Raw genomic sequence first — 21,661 nt, 5'->3', positions numbered from 1 at the left:
TAAAAAAATAAAAAATAATATCACATAATTTAATAGAAGGAAAGAAAGAGCAAGACAGCAAGAAAGAAAAGGCACCATAAAAAAAAACAATTTTGACCACTCCTCATTTGTAGTCTAAGCTGCCTCTGCTTCCTTGCGTTGAAAAGCCACGGGCTTCCGAGGGATGGAGGTCAAAGTCAGAGTAAAGAAAGTTCCCGGGGGAGGCCACTCCCCAGCTGATGACTTTCCAGTTCCAGTTAGTGACAGAGTCCCAGTTCCTCTCCTTAACCACCGGTCAAAAGTCTCTGGAGTCTCTCCAATGAGCAAGAAAGCAAGTCGGGGGTAGGGGAGGGGCCTCACAACTGGTGGTGGGTGCAGTCCCTCCTCCAGCTTCTTCATCCTGCAATAGTCCCGCGGGTCCCCCGGCGCGAACGCGGGAACCAGGAAAAGGAAACCGCGTTGTGTACGTAAGATCCAGGAAACTAAACCAGTAGCCGCGGCTGTTGGCGCAAGGGTTACTCGCAGACCCTGTTCCGGCTGATTTCCGAGAAGGTTGCGCAGTAGCCGTGCCTTGCAGTCTAGAGGCGCAGGAGAGGAAGCCACCGCCTGACCCCGGCTCTCTAGACCTCGGCTCTCTCGGGAGCGGAAACAGCGGCAGCCACAGGTGCGCGAGCGGCTTTCTCTGCCGCCTCCCCGGGGCTCGGGCGCGAGAACTGCGCGGAGCCTGCGCTGGGGCCAGGGCCGGGATCAGGTGTGGGGGCCAACTTACGGGGAACGGGCGCGAGGGCCAGCCGGTTGTGTTTGCTGCTCTGGGGGTGGAGGATGTGGGGTGAAGGCTGGGGCCAGAAATGCAAGAGACCTCTGAAAGGGACCCTGTAAGTGGAGCAGATGCACGGCAAGGGGCCCCAGGCGGCCCAGCGGCACCTGGGCTCACCCAGAATCATTCGAATGAAAAGGGGTGTCCTGCCTGAAAACGCCTCGCGGGGCTCGGCTTCCCCTTAGCTACACTGCTCTACAGGCAGAGAGCGGCGCTGAATCCTGGGCAGAGACTGGGCTCGGGAGCATGTGCCAGCATAGTGGGGCTATTAGAAGGGACGGTTAATACAGCCTGCAAGCTGGCATTTATCAGTAAGTATTCACTGAAGTCCGCCTGGAGCCCACATCTATGCTAAACCCTCTACAATACTAGCTTGGAAAAGATAGCGGCGGTATCTAGCACGGTTCCTAAGACCATTAGCTCCAGTCAGGCTCCCCGACTTGAAATTTGGCCTCTACTGCTTCACATCTGTGGATTGTCAGCCACTTTCTTAATATATATTCTTTCCATTGCCTCATCTCTGAAATTGTGTAACTATTAAAAGAGCTACAGAGTATTATATGTGTTAATGTAAAGTTCTTAGAGCAGTGCCTGGCACTACAGAAAGTACTCAGTGAAAGTGAGCTTTTATTATTTTAAATATTTGACAAAGTTCCTGCTTCTCCAAGCTGACTCTCCGGTTCCCATGTGGTTTCATTCATGCACTGTTATTCCTGGAAGTCTTGGCATGGCCACTTCCCAGTTCCAGGAACAGGCAGTCGTTGTTTTTTTTCTGGCTTATCACATTGAGATACATGGTTACTACAAGTGACACTTAAACGTGTCAGGCAGTTTGGGGCCTCCTTTCTTGAACTTTTCCTAAGAGCAAACTTTTCCCTTAATGCCACCCTGTTTACAACCATAGTAGGGCTTTGAACAACGAGAAAATGCAGGGAAATGAAAGACATATAAAGGGAAATGAATGGATTTCTGCAGTTGGATAGCAAAGTGGCATGTGAAATAGCTGGTTTATAGATCAAACTGCCTTTAGATCTGTAAAGGAGCTTAGAGTACAGGTGGAGAGACATCAAATGTGTGCGAGCAGACGCTTATGTACCTCTCCGTCTTCATCTCTAAGAATGTCTCCCTCTTCTGCTCTGTAACCTCACTGGTCTTCCTTTCCTTGAATGAGGCATGTTCCTCCAGCTCAGGAATTCTATCTATGAAGTTCCCTGTCTCTATAATGCCCTCCAACACCCCACCCACCATACCTCCGTAGACTAGTTGATTTGAGATTTCCTTCAGCTCCCAGTCTGACTTTTCTTAAACCCCCTACCACTGTTTAAGTTAGTGTCCTGTAACCCTTTCTTGTAGCAACATTAATTTTATTGATAGCACTTAGAGTGTTTATAATAATCTATTACATTCTTAATTGTCTGTCTCCCTAGTGTCTAGGTATTGTGCTCTAGTGCCTGGTATAGTGCTTTGCATGCTCTATGCCTTCAATTAATTCCTTAAAAACCACACCAGCTTTATATTTAGTGAATATTTATATAGGAAGTATTTCTATATGTATATATGTGTATCTGTGTATATACACACTCTATAGCACTACCCTGAATAGTGCTAAATTAAAAAGCCAAAACACTTTTTAGTTAATCAGAACTAACAGTTGCACTCTTCAGTTTTCCATATGTTCTTTTAATAAGTCATTAGAAAAAAATGATGTCTCCATATGTTGTCTGCTGCTGTAGCAGAATACCTGAGACTTGGTAATTTATAAAGGACAGAAATTTATTTCTTACAGTTCTGGAGACTAGGAAGTCCAACATAATCATGTGTTGCTTAAAGACAGGAATACATTCTGAGAAATGCATCATGAGGCAATTTGGTGGTTGTGAGAACATCATAGAATTTACTTACACAATCCTGGATGGTATAGCCAGCCTTCTATTTAGGCTGGGGTGGTGGCGTGGGGGGTGTTGAGGAGAGTCAGATTGAGAGCTGAAGGAAGTCTCAAATCAATTAGTCTATAGACGTGTGTGTGTGTGTGTGTGTGTGTGTGTGTGTGTGTAGTGGTGGAGGGCATTATAGACAGAGGGAACTTCACAGGTAGAAGTCCTGGGCTGGGTGTGTGTGTGTGTGTGTGTGTGTGTGTGTGTGTGTAGTGGTGGAGGGCATTATAGACAGAGGGAACTTCACAGGTAGAAGTCCTGGGCTGGGTGTGTGTGTGTGTGTGTGTGTGTGTGTGTGTGTGTGTGTGTGTGTAGTGGTGGAGGGCATTATAGACAGAGGGAACTTCACAGGTAGAAGTCCTGGGCTGGGGGTGTGTGTGTGTGTGTGTGTGTGTGTGTGTGTGTGTGTGTGTAGTGGTGGAGGGCATTATAGACAGAGGGAACTTCACAGGTAGAAGTCCTGGGCTGGGGGTGTGTGTGTGTGTGTGTGTGTGTGTGTGTGTGTGTGTGTAGTGGTGGAGGGCATTATAGACAGAGGGAACTTCACAGGTAGAAGTCCTGGGCTGGGGGGAACTTGGCTCATTCCAGCAAAGGAATGACCAGTGAGATGGCAGATAGCCTACTAGACCTAGACTGTGTGGAATAAGGTATTGCTCCTAGGCTAGAAACCTGTATAGCATGTTACTGTGCTGAATATGGTAGGCAAATATAATACAATGTCAAGTATTTATGTATCTAAACATAGAAAGGGTACAGTAAAAATAATCTTATGGGACCATCATCATATATGTGATCTGTTGTTGTGGTGCATGACTCTATGGAGGAACCAGCATCTAGTGAGGGTCTTCTTACTGCATCATCCCATGGTGGAAAGTGGAAGGGCAAGACAGCAAGAGAGAATGGAACTTCACAAGACTACTCTGGCAATAATTAACCCACTCCCAAGATAACAACATTAATCTATTCGTGAAGGTAGAGTGCTTATGAACTAATCATCTTTTATTAGGCCCCACCTCCCAACACAGTTGCATTGGAAATTAAGTTTCCAACACATGAAGTTAGCACCTGACCTAGTTAAAGCTAAGTGGTCCAAGAGTAAATTGAAATTGAAGCCTTTTCTGTCTTACATAAAAAAGATACCTTAAAAGAGTCTTTTAACAAATTTCACTGAAGGGTGTCAGTCTTCCTTTTTTCAGTGAATTAGAGACATCGATGCAAAGAATATGAATTATTGATCATCTTAATTCAGCTAGTTAGTGAACTGTATCACATTTATTAAAGTCACTTTTATTTCTATGGGTTTAGTTTCACCATTTATTAGGAGGAAAGGAAACAACTCAAATTTGTGAGGGAGCTCTGGGTTGTCAGGAAAGGCTTTTCAGAGCAGTAAAGCAATCAAATGACAGTAACTGATTCAATATTTGTTTCCTTTGTCTCTTTTTTTTACTTTTTAGTTTTGTAGAACACTTGATCACTGCCATCTCACTTGGTCCTAGTTGATGTATCATCTACATTTTTATTCAAGGTGTACTATAAAATGCTATAAAAGGCTATCCTAAACTGGTTTTAAGCATATTTATTTTGTTTGTTAAGCATAAAATACGCAAGAGGATTTTTATGGAGTGACTCCTTGTTACAAGGTACTTTGCGTTTATAATCAGCCTCAGTCCCCTCAGTTTCATTCCATAGCTTACAGGTATGATGTGCTGTATACTCAAAAGCCTCACCAGCTGCTTGCCCCACCCATTTGCTTAAATGCATCAGTTTTTTCTAAGCTTAACATTTACCAAAACCCGAGTTCAAAAGATGAATATTTTTCCTTGTTAGATGTTAACTAAACATTTTTAAATGTACAAAGTTTGCATACAAACATAACCCAAATGACATGAAAGTTATTTGATTCATGACTTACCTGTGTAATCTCCTGGCCTACTTGAAATTCCTCCCTTCCCTCTAGTCTAGTATCTATATTCTCAGTTATCGGGAGGAAGTTAGGGACCTAGAATTCTTGTGATTGTTTTCAGAGCAGTAGCATTTTGCTAAAATAATTCAAAACATATATCCCTATCTTGGGACTTGAAGAGAATGTGAAATGCTTTATCCTCTGTTTTGCGGGAATGAGGGAAGGAGGTTGTTCTTAGCCAATTAACAAGTAAATGTAAATAAATAATCCAAATCTGGTGTGGGTAAACAAATTTTAGGAACTGTCAAAATTAAGTATGCTTCCCCTTTGGGTTCCAGATTTTACTTAATACTTTTTGAAAGCAGTAAGATAAAAATTTCAGGACCTCAAGAGATGGGTCAAAAGAGTTTCACTGTAATACGAATCGTGAAGCCAGAACTGGAAATCCCCTGTGCTGTTTCTTCCTCTTCATGGTGGTAGAGGTTACAGTTGTCAAATGGTCCAGAGAAACAATGAGAACTTAGGATTTCTGATAGAAAAGTTTTAACAGAGGTGTACTTGTATGCAAATAATGTGTGATGCCTCAGTTTCCTCCAAAGTCTTAGTTAACAGAGTTAGAAAAAAATCAGATTATATTTGAAGTTCTGTGTTCATCCTGGAGTAATTATTATTCCAATGGTGCAATATACAACATAACTTTAATGCACTTTTTGGTATAGCATAAAGATTTTCTCTTTCTCTGAAGTATTTCTGAAATGAAAAACAAAGTAAGTGTGGCAGAAGCCGTTATTTATGAATTATCATGCTAAATTAATTAACTCATTAATTAATTTATTCAGGGCACACCCAGTTATTCCCCAAACTGAGTGACATGTATCTTGTAATAGACACATTAACCTTGAGAAAACCCAAAGGATCATTATAACAGCAAACAAGAATGTAGGCATCCACATAGTGGATGACTTTAATGACCTGGCACACAGTGCTTTATCTACTTGGCACATGTATAGGTACAAGGAACACTTAACATTTTGCACCAGAGCTTATTATATACCTTTTTCAATGCTTTAGGTATTACGTAAATGCTAAAATTCTAAAACCTATAGTAAAGCAAAGACCCAGGTTTTATTCTACAGTAGTTTTGCCAGTAGGTCTCATCCTTACTAACTTACCTTTTAAGATGAAGAACAATGTAACCAAGTGGGAAGAAAAAGAGCCAATATGAAGAAATTGTCATTGTTTTGAAATCTGCTTCTTTTCCTTTCCTGTATTTCTGTGCAAGAAGAGAATCATCTCTGACCTTGTGAAAGGCAAATACCATGTGTTGGTATTTTATTACATAATTATTATATTATATGACAATATAATAATTGGTTGGTACTCATTTGGCAAGGACTTGAAATTCCCTGCTTAAGATCCTCCACCTATTTTTTACAGCTGGGCTCCCCAACCCCTGAATCACCAACCAGTACCAGTCCGTGGCCTGTCAGGAATTGGGCTTGCACAGCAGGAGGTGAGCAGCTGGTGAGTGAGCAAAGTTTCATCTGTATTGACAGCTGCTCCCCATCACTTGCATACATTACCGCCTGAGCTCAACCTCCTGTCAGATCCGCAGCAGCATTAGATTCTCATAGGAGCAAGAACCGTATCGTGAACTGCTTGTGTGAGGGATCTAGGTTATGCTCTCCTTATGAGAATCTAATGCCTGATGATTGGTCACTGTCTCCCATCACCCCCACATGGGACTGTCTAGTTGCAGGAAAACAAGCCCAAGGCTCTTGCTGATTCTACCTTATAATGAATTGTATAATTCTTTTGTTATATATTGCAATATAATAATAATAGAAATGAAGTGCACAATAAATGCAATGCGCTTGAATCATCCCCAAACCATCCCCAACTCCACCCGTCCACGTCTTCCACAAAACTGGTCCCTGGTGCCAAAAAAGGTTGGGGACCACTGTTTACCAGAATACATAGCGTGGGTTTATAAATTCCCTATCTTTGCAGCACATCCTTTATTTCTGGCTTGCATGGGACTTGAAAGCCTAAAACAAACTAAATGCTAAGAAAAATTGTTTTTAAAATTATGACAAATTTTTTTTATTTCAGATATATAGATCTGCAGTCCAGAACTATGAATTTTTTTCAGTTGAGTAGTCTGTTTGCCAAAAAATAAATAAATAAATAAATAAATAAATAAATAAATAAATAAATAAAAACTTGCCTATGTTTCTTCTCGTACATTTTATTTAGGATTTGCCCTTAGACATTATTTAGTGCTTTTCTGACATTGTAGGGAAAGTGAGAATAACTGAAACACTAGTTTCTTAAAATTTCTGTTAAAATTGGTTAAAGGCCATAGAACCTTTTTTTTTTTTTTAAGTTAAGCATGTTATTGAGAGAGGTATCCTATAAGAAGTAAGGGGCAGGTAAAGATTTTAGAGATGTGTAGTCCAGTATATTAATTAGAGGGGACTACCTATTTCTAATCCGGAATTACTCATCTTTTCTGATATATCTGTTAAAGTACTCTTAGCATATTTTAAGAAAATTGGCATTTTAAAGTATAGTCTTTGATGGTAAAAATGTGAGGTTGACAAAAATCATGTCCTCTTATATGTATGAATTTAGTCTTCTTTATACAATTCTTCCTATGATGGAATCTAAAACACAAATGTCTTCAAAACTTTTAGTCTACTTTGGTTACATGTGTTTATTAGCTTATTGTTCACCGAATAGATTAATGGCAAAAAAAAAGTATAAATTTTAATATTTCTACCTTTCTGGCTTGATGAGGTCTACAGCATTAATTTCTGACTGGTTAATGCAAACTGGGATTCCTGTTGTCCTAAGAAAATCTGGGAAGTTAAATCAGTAACACAAACACATCTTTTGATTTATTTCAGGACCACATAAACCCATTTTGAATTATTCAACCATTGCTCAACATCTTGAGTATGTGTAATTAAGAGGTGACTATAACTGGAATGTTCTTAAGACTTTAAGTTGATTATAAAATTTTGTGCTTAATGTTGGCAATAATAAAAACAAAACAAAAACTTTTATTTTAAAACACAGTCTTGCTCTGTCACCCGGGCTGGAATGCAGGGAAGTCATCATACTTCATTACAGCCTGAATATCCCAGGCTCAAGCAGTCCTCCCACCTCAACCTCCTGAGTAGTTGGGACTACAGGCACATGCCACCATGCTTGGCTAATTTTTTTTTTAGTAGAGACAATGTCTCTCCATGTTGCCCAGGCTGGTCTTAAACTTCTGGACTCAAGTGATCCTCCTGCCTCAGCTTCCCAAAATACTGGCATTATAGGCAAGAGCCACCACACCTGGCCAAAAAATAATTCTGAAACAGCAGGGAGGAAGGTGGTTTCTTCTCAGGAATTCTAGATTTTAGTTGAGCATGTAAAGGGATCGGTTGACTTACTAACCACTTAGGATTGCACAGTAAGAGAATTTAGTTAAAGGGTAGCCAGCACAGGAATGGGCCTGGGAAGAGGAAGGGCAGTTTGTGTTAATGTGCGTGGGTCCAAGATAAAAATGTTGGGTAACAGAGTTTTGCCTAATGCATTGTTGCTAAAAGGGATGAAGAGCATCAGGATCTACAGGAGATGGAAAAAGTAGTGACTGGATAGTACTGGGAAAAACTAGAATCGGATCAAGGCACTGGAAGGCAGAAATACTAGGTAGAATGTTTGCTGCTATTTAAGTTTCTGTATAAATACCAAGTACAACGTTTCACTTGGGTGGTCAAGGTGCTATGGCTGTGACGACTCCTGAGAGTGAGTTTTCTAGTAAAAAAAAAAAAAAAATCTCCAAATGCACAGAATAGTCTCAGGCCTTCTCAAATTTGCAAAGAACAGGTCCACAAGACCTAAATTGCAGTAGTGTAACCTGATACTTAACATTTTTTGCTTTCCTGCTAGAACATTCCTGGGGCCTAAGTCCGGAGACTGGGAACTGAACCACGCATTTCCTTTAGATTGTGCAAGTTGTGAAGGTTGATGTTATTAGCTTGGTTACTATTTGGAGTCTTAGCTCATAGTGTGTCTTTATGGCTTTCTGCCTCACTGGACCCTCTTCCCAAAAGGCTTTAGAATGTGTTCACCATCATGAGCTGACCAACAATTTCTAAATTCCTGCTCAGAAACACAGCAAGGGGAATGCAGTCAAGCACAAAGGGCTTAAATGACCAGGTAAGGCTGGGCTGGATGAATAAAGAGGAATGTCCTATGAGTGTGACTGTATAGTTTTACAGTATCCTGTTTCAACGGTTAACATTTGACTTGTGGCCTTGTAGACAGTGTATTAATATCAGATCTTCTTTTTCAGAACTGTTTTAATCATGGACAAACAAAGTAAGTTATTTTAAATATTTACTTTCCTCCCTATAATGTTAATCTGTTGGTAACTTGTTATTTGTCATAATGTTTTATTCAGCGTCTGAAAGTATATAATTTGCTTTCTGTTGTTTATGCTCCAGAATACAATGTCTAGTTCAGTATTTTGACTATAGAGAAGATGTACAACAATACCACTACCACCAGGTTCTTCATTAAAAATAAGAAAACCTTTTGGAAAGCTAAGAAATGCTAGATTTATTGGGAAATAGGTTCTGTAACATATATTCAAACCAGAACAATATTCTCTTTTCTCTATGTATTTTCTATCTATAAAGATTATTCAGTCATACTAATTAACAGATAATAAGATTTCAGTTCATTGTAATAAACTCCTCAGATATACACTTCGACATATATTTCATCACAGACACATGTTTGTATGTTTAAATAAATACCAGTCATTATGTTCTGGCTTTTTTTCTCAAGAAAATTCTAAGTAAGATGGATATTTATCAAGCAAGTAATAAAAACTTTGTCTTATTAAGATATTAAGGTTCTGAAGAGGGACACCACTACAGAGGGAAAATTATGTTCAAAATTCCCACTACATAGGGAAAATTAAATTCAAAAATTAAATCCTGTTTTTCTAAAATGCTTTTCTTTATTCTCTCTTTCATCTTTGTTGAGGTAACAAAAAAATATTTATCTATTGCTACAGTGTCAGCCTTATTAAATATATGAAATAATCTCTAGGACTAGACTCCTCACTTTTCCCATGTGAAGTTTTATGGTTTTCTTTTTACTTACAAAACTCAAAGCTTTTTAAATGTAAATTTATATAGAATTACACTGTTTTATTTGCCACAAGCTTTAAGTTGATTCCACTGAATTTGCAAAAATTTATCTCGTCATGGTCATAGTCAACTTTTAACTTTTCAGTTTTGTATATATAATTGTATGTATATATGAATGCATTTGCCTAAATAGAAATAAAATGTGTATATGTGTGTGAATAAATGTGTATATATGTATATATACATACATGTAGACATAAAAATAAAATATCTTTAAGACAATGCGATAGACTTGTACTATTTATAAGCCATTTTAAGTTGCATTTCAAAAATGCAAAAATGAAACCATAGTTAGCATGCTCTTTGTTCTACTTGAACACCTGCCCATTCACTCATTCTCCTTGTATGAATTCCCCCTGGAATGCCTGAAATCAGAATCATTGCTTTGGTACCAAAAGCCCAGAGATTGTGAGCTCATGATTTCTTGAGTCTGTCTGCTCCTGGATATGTGTATGTGTGTGTGTGTTCTATGTTCTAGTATTCAAACAATGTTGCTTATTAAGAGGTATCACAATGTGACATACCTGTCAAGGATAGATCTTTATTTCACACTTGGAGAGTATTTTCCTGAAATCTCTTCTGAGTCTGATGCTGTTGTTTCCAACTTAAGTTTGGAGTAGGGGCTGCAGGCAGGGCCTTATTAGCTAGAGAACTAGGGAGTTAGGTCAGTCACTTAATGCTGAGAAATAGAAGAAAATGGATGGGAAAGAATGATGGGGAGTTTCAGAGATCACAGGGTATGTTGCAGTGTTTTTCCAGGGAAAAGCCTTCATGTGTTTTTTGTTGTTGTTTTGTGTTTGTTTGTTTGTTTGTTTGTTTATTTGAGACGGAGTCTCTCTCTGTCGTCGCCCAGGCTGGAGTTCAGTGGCACCATCTCAGCTCACTGCAAGCTCCGCCTCCCGGGTTTAAGTGATTCTTCTGCCTCAGCCTCCTGAGTTGCTGGGACTACACGCATATGCCACCATGCCTGGCAAATGTTTGCATTTTTAGTAGAAATGGGGTTTCATTATGTTGGCCAGGCTAGTCCTGAACGAGAAGGAAAGCAGTTTTTTTTGCCTGATTTTACACAATCACCATGCACTGCATTCTGCTGAAGTCATGATGAAGCCATTTATGAAGGAGAAAGGCCGGGGCAGGGGGTGAGGAGAACAATCCAATCTTCCTGATAAAACCACATGATTAGCAAGTTGAGTGGTCTTTGAAAGTTCATAATAGAGACACATACAAAAAAAATGTTACAGTGAAAGTTTGACCTATATGTTCTTCCATATTGATGCCATGCCTCCATGATTCTAAAAAAATATTTTGAATTTACAGTTAGTAATTCATAAGGAAACAGATAAGGACATAAGTGTAGTGTCTGCTACACCTTAAGCTGTATGAAAGCAGAGCCATTGTAGCCACAGAGCCTAATTCAAGGGTGACACAGGACATGCTCAGTAAATATTTAGAGGCTGGCTGTGGTAGGTAACTGAATGACTAGATGGACATGAATATTAATATTTAGGAGGCTGAACCATTTGTGCATATATTAAGGTTACTCAAGCCTTCTTAGCAAGTAACAAAGTTTAATATGCTAGTGTATTATAATTAAACATTATGGCTTTTGTGGGTCAAAAACAGTCATATTTGGGGAATTTCATATGGTTCAACTTTATTGGTGTAGTTCCAGAGTAAGCATAAAATTTATAAATACTGAAGTATATTCATTATTTTAAATATTTAAAATAATAATTCTTACAGCAGTGATGATAGATATCTTTAAAATCATCCATAATTCTACCATCCTCACATCCCATTAATTTCATTTATCTCTTTCTTCGTAGTCTATATGTAATTTTAAAGCTATCTTTATTTTATTGTCAACAAAACATGGAACTGAACATTCATCAGGGATGTTTCAAAAACTGGTGATTCAGCCCCAGTAACTTAGCTGTCTCATTTTATCTAAAGGAAAATTTGTTTGAAACAAATTTGCTAATCGCAAATTAGCTCTGATAATAGGCATAGCTTATGTTAAGTGAAAATTTTACTTCCCCTATTTCAATATAGCATAAGACCACACAAGTGACAATTATCTGAGTACAATACATTGTTTCTTTCTAATATGTATTTTATTTAATCAGACATCTATTTACCTCTCCTTGAATTGCAGACACACAGATGAATGCTTCTCACCCTGAAACAAACTTGCCAGTTGGGTATCCTCCTCAGTATCCACCGACAGCGTTCCAAGGTAAAGTAGTTGATTAAAGAAGAAAAATGAAAGTTAATCAATCAGTCTCTCTTGAGAGAGAGAGAATTGTGCATTTGTTTTTATTTTAGTTGCTCTTTTTTTAAAACTATATTAATGAAATTTTGGCAGCCTAGTTGTTCTTGATTATTTTTATTTGGCTATACATTTTCCATAGAAGTAATTTTTATTTATAGAGGACAGTAAAGGTATAAAGAAAGCTAGTAAAAACAGCATTAGGTTTAAATTTAGCAAATGAAATACAAGACTGCACATCCCAATACACAAATGTTAAGTAAAATATTTTATTGATCCTCCATCTGTTCTGAAAATTATGATCATTTAATCACATTTAGGAAATTTATTTCTGATAAATTGAGTCATGTAGCTTGGCATGTGTTCAGTGAGAGTCACATCAAAATGATAAGACTGCTTAAAACTGGAAGTAATAGAAATTCAGTTACGTGGGAATAATTCTCATTTTAATTTTATAATATATATGAAAGCTTTATTTTTGTATATATACTGATTCAGCCCTGTATTTCTAAGAAAAATAATTGAGTCATTTGACTACGTATGCAATTGAGTACATTTTTTCTTTTCAACCAATGCCTGAAAGAATTCAGAGATTTTCATTTAGGCAAATGCAGTTATCCAAAATACTAGAACTTTAAAAATAGCAAAGGCCATAGCATGTCCAGATTTACAAGCAGGCAGGCTACCCAGATCTTGAAAGAGCATCCTGGGGATTTAGGATCAAAGGGAATGTGGGTTGGATAGAAGGATGTACCCATTGTATGCTCTTCCCTGAGTAAACAAATGTGCTTAGGAGCTGGTGTCATGTTTAATTGCCTAGCAAGAAACCTCCCTGCGTCCTGGATCTCATCCAGATGTTTGCAACTAAAAGAATATGAGCTAGATAAGCTCAAAGACTCTCAGGTGGTGGCTCATGGGAACCATGCCTGCACTGAAGTATCATCACCCAGAACCACTTCAAAATAGTAGTGCCAGGGCACTATTCCAGAAAAATTAAATCATAGCTTCTGGTGGTGGAACTTAAGGAATAGTAATCTTTTAACACCCGAAGTCATTCTAATGTGAAGCCAGGGTTGAGAACCTCTGCTCCAAATTCTTACAGGGTTGCTGTTTGGAAAATCATTAGTAAGTCTATAATAGTCATCCAAGGCACTTAAGAGAATTACGTAATCCACCCTATCACTAAATTAAAAGTGGATATACATAAATAATACAGTTCAGATATAATCAGACTTGAGAGTTTGCATATATATATATATATATATATATATATATATATATACATATATATCACTCCACAGCTTTATTTTGTTTCTCAAGTCCAGGATTACATATAGCACAAGTCTTAAGATAACAATGATGCTAACAGTAAGGATAATTTAAAATTGAGAGCTTACCATGCTTTAGTTATTGTTTTAAATGTGGAATTAATGTGGATTAATACATTTAATTCTCAGAAAACTCTTATGAGGTAAATATTGTTAGTTATCCCCATTGTGTATGTGGGAAAGCTGAGGCATAGGGAGTTTGGATCAGACTTCAGGTTCTGCCTGCTTTAAAAAAAAAAAAAAATTGTATAGGTAAATGTGCTGGTAAACTAGGTTCTGCCTTCTTTACTGATACTTATGTGGTAGTCTTAAACAAGTTGCAGTACCTCAAAGCCTCAGTGTTCCTATCTATAAATGAGGGTGATATTTTCAATGTAGGTTGCTTTGTAGAGTAAATGAGAGTATATGTAAAACACTGAGCACAATGCTTGCAAATAAGAAATGACAAGTATTTGCTAACATATTTAAAATATTTTAAATCAATTAGTCTTTACATAAATGATACTAGTATTCAAATTTCAGGTAATTCTTTATGCTTAATTCATTCATTTGATGAGTAATCAATCATATTTTCAGAGTCTGGGGGAAATTATGATGATGTTAAAAATGTGAGAAATTAAATCACATCTCCACATACCCACTGGTCTGCCTATGGTCTGGGTTCTGTGCTGACGCCAGTGATCTTTAAAAATGTAAATCTGCTCATATTACAGAGAGTGTATAACCCCTATTTTATTAGTGTCCTATTACTTTTAGGATAAAGGCTAACACTAAACCCAGGATGGCCTTTTCCATGCTCTCTCTTTAACCTCCTCTTGAGCCTGGCTTGCTGCTATTCAGCTAGACAGGCTATTTTTCAGATTTTTAAAGGCCTATGTTAGTTATTGTCCCAGGACTTTGCTCTGAAATGTTCTTTCTATGACTCTGGCCTCCTGAACTCCTGTGCATCCTTCAGATCTCAGCGTAAAGGTGACCCCTCAGGGCAGCTGTTCCTACTCCTTCCCTTTTTCTCTTCCCATCTCAATAGCGACCTTTGGCATCTCTAGTCATAAAACCGTGGTCTCTTACTTGAAAGCATTTATCTCTTATTCTAATTAATCAATTAATTACTCTGGTATTATAGCTCCCTAGAATAAGTGGGGATTTAAAGTTGTCTCTCTCATTAAACAATGATGGACAGGGATTGCATCTGTGTCTTCCATTGTAAATTCTAATACTTTTCTACTCCTGAAAATTTTGTAAGATATAAATAAGACCATGGAACTCATTCTTCTGCTCAGAATCCTCCAGTACTTGCCAATCATAATTGGAACCAAATCCAGACTCCTTACTAAGGCCTCCTTTGATGAACAGCTTCCTATTGCTTTGCTAACAGCATGTCAGATTCATTACAAAGTCAGAGGTATTCTATTTGCCTTTCTTTCCTCCTGAAGCATTTCTCACTAGATCTTCATATAAAGCTTTTCTCATCTTTTAGACTTTGATGGAAATTATATTTACCTAAAGTAACTGCCTCATGCCCTGCCCTCCCTGACATACATTCTTCTCCATCACATTCATATGAATTTTTTTTGTTCTAAATGTGTTTTCTTTCTCTCAGAAGTTGACTGTAAGCTCTCTGACAGCAGGATGCCTCCTTGAGATTTGTGTCCTCATATTCTACAACACAGCCAGTCACATTATGGATCATTTGTAAATATTCATTCATCATAAAGGAATAAATTATAAAAACTTTATTTATGATGCATTATTGTGAGGTTTAATCTGTTTATCTAAGCCTTATTTTTTAAAGGCAAATGAATTTTGTCATAAATGTTCCATTTAAAAGAATGTATACATTTCCTATTCTAAGTATTGCATTTTGCATAGGCTTTAATGTTAAAATATTGAGAAACACAGTCCTTTGAAATTATATTCCACTGCTATGGAATTTTGTGGACCATCCAAACAGGCATATAAATCTTCATTGTAATCACATATTCATAGAGAATATGAAGTACACTTACTCTTATTAAATTTCTGCCTCTACTCTGCCTCTTACAATTTTTTCCCATCCTTATTTCTCAAATTATATTTTCCAGAGACCAAAGGATGTTAAATTGTGAAATTTAAATTTCTAACCTAAATATTACAATGAAATTTTCTTTTAATGAAGAAGGACTTAGGAAAGCAATACATTATGGATTAAAACATAATGCAAAGGATTAACTCAAGCAGGTATCTGGAATGTACTGAAAGAAATGACATGCTTTCACCTTCAACAGTGGCACTATAATATTTTGGGCTGGACAATTCTTCATTGTTAGGGAGCTGTTCTGGGTCTTTGAAGATGTGTAGCAGTAGCCCTGGCCGCCACCCACCAGATGCAGTATTATCTTCCCCTCCAGTTGTGACCAAAAAGAGTCTGCAAATCTTGTCAAATATCCCTGGCAGAGAGGGGGCAAAACTACCCCCAGTTCTATACATACATTATAAGTCATTTGCTAGAATTTCAGAATTATCATTTTTCACAAGGTACTTTGGCCCTAGAAATGCTGACTCAAAGCCATTATTTTGGGCCTTCTACCAATGCCATGTCTGTTTCCCTTGAGGCTTGCCAGAATCTTTATGTAGGTGACTGTAGATCATGGTTATTTACTTTCATTTTCTCAGATATTAAAGCATATTTTCCATCTGAGTTTTGAATGGTAAGGGTAAGGCTATTCACTGCCTGCTATCCTCAAAACAGAAGTGGATATGCAACCACAGATATTTCATTGAAAAATCTCAGAAAGATAAAAGCATATCTTAAACATCACAGATACAGATTTCTATGCTGAAATGTCAACTTATAGATATATGGCGTAACCCTAAAATGGTTGATGATTCCATCTTTGGTGCAGTTATAAATCATTTCACTTGTTTGTATTTCAGGACCTCCAGGATATAATGGCTACCCTGGGCCCCAGGTTGGCTACCCACCCCCACCAGCTGGCCATTCAGGTCCTGGCCCAGCTGGCTTTCCTGTCCCAAATCAGCCAATGTATAATCAGCCAGTATATAATCAGCCAGGTGGAGCTGCAGGGATACCATGGATGCCAGCACCACCGCCTCCATTAAACTGTCCACCTGGATTAGAATATTTAAGTCAGGTAATTTCAAAGACACAAAATACTCATAAAAAACAGAACTGTGCTTCCAGCTTGCTTAACCAGATTAACAAATGAATAATTCACCAAAGTCTGAAATGGCAAAACTATATATTCTGCTAAGAGATTACTCTCATTCTTTTAGGTCAGGTTCAGTTTTAAAGCAAAACACAAATGCCTTAGAAAATTGTACTTTCTGTGATCTTAAATACAATCTATGATAATGGCCAATAACAAACATTTAATTAACACTGTTTTCCTGTCTTTGTTGTATGCCTGATACATGTATTAACTCATTTAATCCTTATAGAAAGTCTATGATGTATAGGTGCTACAGTTATCTCCATTTTTCAAAAGAAGAAACTGAGGTCCAGAGAAGTTATATAGCTCCCTCTGGGGTGAGAACCTAAAGAGTTGAGACTGTTTTTTTAATCCCCAAACTTTGGTACTGAGCAAAGTGCTCTTTAATCTCAATACTGAATAATTGCTTTATAATTTGAAATAAAATTTAAATTAAGTTTATTTTTGAGTTTCAATAAGTGGCACCAAACAAGGGGTTAATATTTTATGTGTAATACAACTCACCTTTTTATTGTAACTAATACAACTGCATTTTTATGATGCTGCTTTTGTTCTTTGGAAGACCCAATTTTATAAATGCCATTAATAAAGGAGTAAAAAGTCCTGGATTTTGTTGCACTGAATTATAATTAATCTCAGCAATAAGAGGTTTAACATTTATTTGGTGTTAAAAATCAGGTAGATCAAATAGAAACAAGAAACTCCGTGTGTCCAGCCAGTTTTCATTTCATAAATCACTTCTTTCTTGCACTATCTTTAGTAACTTAATTTCCCACAATGCACTTAAGTGGCACAATCATAGGAATTTTGGGTCATTATTGTATTATGCAAGAAATACACAGAAATAGATATTTTAAAAATCAGGGTCTCATAAAATACATAAAGGATGTTATCACATATGACAAAGGCTGATATTAAGTATGCTTAATACAAATTTGAAACTTGTAAAAAAATCTCTTTGATGGCTAAAGAAGTTATCAATATTTCTTGAGCCTCCTCAAGAAGGAAGACTGTTTTCTACTTTTCAAATTGTTTTTGACACATAATAATTGTGCATATTTATAGAGTACAGTGTGGCATTTTAATGCCCATGTACTATGTGTAATGAAAAATAAGGATAGTTAGCATACTTATCACTTTCAATATTTATCATTTCTTAGTGTCGAAAACATTCCAGATCCTCTCGAAAATATACAATAAATTGTTAATTATAGTCAACCTACATAGCTGTGGAACACTAGAATTTATTCCTCCTATCTAAATGTAATTTTGTATTCATTAACCAACTTGTCTTTATAACTCTCCTCTCTACCCTTCACAGTTTCTAGTAACCAGTATTCTACTATCTACTTTTTTTTGTTGTTTGGATGGAGTCTTGCCCTGTTGCCCAGGCTGGAGTGCAGTGGTGCCATCTCAGCTCACTGCAAGCTCCGCCTCCCAGGTTCAAGCGATTCTCCTGCCTCAGCCTCCCAAGTACCTGGGCTACAAGCGCGCCCCACCACACCCAGCTCGTTTTTGTATTTTTAGTAGAGACGGAGTCTCACCATATTGGTCAGGCTGGTCTCGAACTGCTGACCTTGTGATCCGCCTGCCTTGGCCTCCCAAAATGCTGGGATTACAGGCGTGAACCACCGTGCCCAGCCTCTACTCTCTACTTCTAAGAAATCAATTTTTTTAAGCTTCCACTTATGTGTGAGAACATTCAGTATTTTTCTTTCCGTGCCTGGCTTATTTCACTTAACATAATATGTCCCTGGCCGGTCGCGGTGGCTCAAGCCTGTAATCCCAGCACTTTGGGAGGCCAGGATGGGCGGATCACGAGGTCAGTAGATCGAGACCATCCTGGCTAACCGGGTGAAACCCCATCTCTACTAAAAAGTACAAAAAAACTAGCCAGGCGTGGTGGCGGGCGCCTGCAGTCCCAGCTACTCGGGAGGCTGAGGCAGGAGAATGGCGTGAACCCGGGAACCCGGGAGGCGGAGCTTGCAGTAAGCTGAGATCCGGCCGCTGTACTCCAGCCCAGGCGACAGAGCGAGACTCCGTCTCAAAAAAATAAATAAATAAATAATAGTAATAATAATAATAATATGTCCCTTAGGCTCATCCATGTTGCTGCCAGTGATAGGATTTCATTCATTTTTATGGCTGAGTTTTATTCCATTGTGTGTATCAAGAATGAATTTTTCTTTATTCATTTATCTATTGAACACTTAGGTTGATTCTATATGTTGACTGTTAATGCTGCAATAAGCATGAGATTGCAGATACCTCTTTGACATATTGATTTTCTGTCCTTTAAAATTTTTGTTCTGAAAATTTCGAAAAATTTGAAAAAATACCTTTTTAAAAAAAACAGTAGTGGGATTGCTGAATCATATGGTGGCTGTAATTTTAGTTTTTGAGGAACCTCTTCACTGTTCTCCATAATGGCTGCTCTGATTTACTTTCCCACCAACAGATTTCCCCTTCTCCACATTTTTACCATTATTTGTTATTTTTTTGTCTTTTTGATAATAGTCATTTTAACTGGACAAAGATAATATCTCATTGTGGTTTGGATTTCATTTCTCTGGTGATTAGTGATGTTGAGCATTTTTTCATAAACTTACTGGCCATTTATATCTATGTATGTATGTATGTATGTATGTATGTATTTATTTATTTATTGAGACGAAGTCTCGCTCTTGTTGCCCAGGCTGGAGTGCAATAGCACAATCTCGGCTCGCTGCAACCTCTGCCTCCTGGGTTCAAGTGATTCTCCTGCTTGAGCCTCCCATGTAGCTGGGACTACAGACGCCTGCCACCACACCCAGCTCATTTTTTGTATTTTTAATAGAGACAGGGTTTCACCATGTCAGCCAGGATGGTCTCGATCTCCTGACCTCGTGATCTGCCCACTTTGGCCTCCCAAAATGCTGGGATTACAGGCATGAGCCACCTCAATTTACTAATTGTTAAAGATACTCCAGTGTAAATCAATTATATTTGACCTGAATTTTTCCACATTAATAATGAACACAATAAATCTTTTATTAATTAAAAATATTAACTTCAGTTTTATACTAAAAAGTAATATAAGCTATTAAATATTGATAACTGATTACATGTACTTTAAAAAATATAAATACATGAATTTTAATTTGGTTAGCTTATAAAAACCTTCATTTGACATATACTTACCACTCATTTTTTTTTTTCCTGTGACAGATAGATCAGATACTGATTCATCAGCAGATTGAACTTCTGGAAGGTATGTATTCATTGTTTTAATCCTGTTTCTATACAGAGTAGAAGTTTATGCAGGTAAAGGCACATAAACCTCCACAAATATAACACTCTCACTTATATGGGACAGTTAAGCCGGTTATTTACAGTAATAAACATCAGCAATCCGTTTCTAAAATTTAGGAATCAAAAGGTAAAATGCTATTATGTTGGGCACCTGCCCTCAGGATATTGACACTAAGTTAGAAGAAAAATAATCAAAACCCTTATTTTGCTCCTGTCTTCATACATCACTTTTTTTCTGACTTCTGCCACTTAAGCTATTTTCTCCGTAATTGTGATCAGCTTAAGAATGGCACAGAGCCACATTCTAAAGAAAGTTATCTTTTTTATTCGGATGAGGAAGTTTGGGAAAATTATCATTTGTGCCCACAGTTTCTCTTGGGAGTTAAGATGAATGCTATAAAACTTTTGTATACCAGGTCGGATGCAGGACACTGCAGTGTTGGAGGATGCTGACCAACTAGCCTGCAGGCTTGGCTTCGTAGAAGAGCACTCCTGCTCCTGCTGAATGGCCTGGCATTTCCTTGGGTCCAGGGCTCCTTAGGTGCAGGAATAAACTTAGGAAGCCAGTAATGTTTTATAATGACTGCCAGGGGAAGAAGACCCCGGGTAGATTTATGAACCATAGTGTTTTCCTTCTAGATATAAAAGGTTTAGTAAAAAAACTGCCAGTTTTTAGGAATATGTCTGTTAAATTCGTTTTCACCTGTCTCCAAAGTTTCTTTCCACTGGTAAAAATTAGAACATGGATTGTATAAGCAAAATAATGGATTTGGCTAAAATATACAGTTGTCATCTATTACATTGAAGTTATTTATAAAGCACAATATTAGATATTTATAATTTACTTGATTTTTTTTTTTAGTGTATGTAAACAAAGCTTTCTCTGGAAGACAGCTTTGTATTCTGAATTTTTTATGTTTTATAGTATATATTAATAAGGCTATAAAATCCAAACAGACATATAACCAAACATTACACAGCACACTATTGATCTTTTTTTGTAGGTTTATGGGCTTTATAGATATTGTTAAATAATGTGTTAATTATGAAATAGAAAGTTCCAAATCTAATAGTTTTAATTATGCTTATTTTTCAAAAAAGAAATGTCTCAAGGTTTTTTTGTTTCTTTTTCTCCAAAATTGAAAGTCTATGTTATTTTTTCGTGAGTGATATAAAAAAGACGAAGATTACTCAGTTTTTTAGAATCTGAGCATAAAATAGGCACTTACTTTTTTTCTCAGTTCAAAACACAGAAGACAATAAAGACATAAACAATTTGTATTTTTAAGTAAATGAAAAGAAACTTAAAGGTTATGTAAAGCAATGTTGTTTTACAAATAAGCTGGAGATTTTTGAGATTAAGCTACTTAATGAAACAATTAATTAGATAATAAATGCCCTCTCAAAATCAGCTTAACTTTTTTCTCATTAAACATTTGACTATTTCAAATGTTGATATCAGAAGTGGTTCTTATAAATGCAGAGTACAGGGTCTGTCTGTGTCCCACCAAGGACTCTTAAAGGCATTCATAGTGCTAAGACTTGTGAAGGCCATCTTTCTCTGACTCAGAGTCTTTCCACATAGGCATTGTAGAGTGACTTTTCCTCCATATATTTATTTTAATCACTCATTATTGTAGTCAGGCTTCTGACATCCATGACCCCAGTTACTGAGGGCTATGTACAAGTGGAACAGTTATTGCTCCTTTCTGGCTTTA

At 37.4% G+C, this 21,661-nt stretch overlaps 1 protein-coding gene across 5 annotated transcripts in view; it reads left to right on the top strand.

Moving 5' to 3' along the window:
• Positions 1–493: 493 nt before the first annotated feature.
• PLSCR1 (phospholipid scramblase 1) overlaps positions 494–21,661 on the top strand; it is a 28,615-nt gene continuing 7,447 nt past the window's right edge. The window contains exons 1-7 of one of the 5 annotated variants that reach the window (XM_077990826.1): positions 503–643; positions 6,071–6,146; positions 8,740–8,845; positions 8,982–9,007; positions 12,002–12,082; positions 16,357–16,574; positions 19,860–19,902. In XM_077990826.1, the coding sequence (XP_077846952.1) occupies positions 8,838–8,845; positions 8,982–9,007; positions 12,002–12,082; positions 16,357–16,574; positions 19,860–19,902 (376 nt within the window). In that variant the 5' untranslated portion in view covers positions 503–643; positions 6,071–6,146; positions 8,740–8,837. 5 annotated transcript variants of the gene reach the window in all.

The sequence above is a fragment of the Macaca mulatta genome, chromosome 2, assembly GCF_049350105.2.
Source record: "Macaca mulatta isolate MMU2019108-1 chromosome 2, T2T-MMU8v2.0, whole genome shotgun sequence".
Classification (NCBI taxonomy): domain Eukaryota; kingdom Metazoa; phylum Chordata; class Mammalia; order Primates; family Cercopithecidae; genus Macaca; species Macaca mulatta.
The sequence above is the reverse complement of the archived record's forward strand: the minus strand, read 5'-3'. Positions and strand labels throughout refer to the sequence as shown.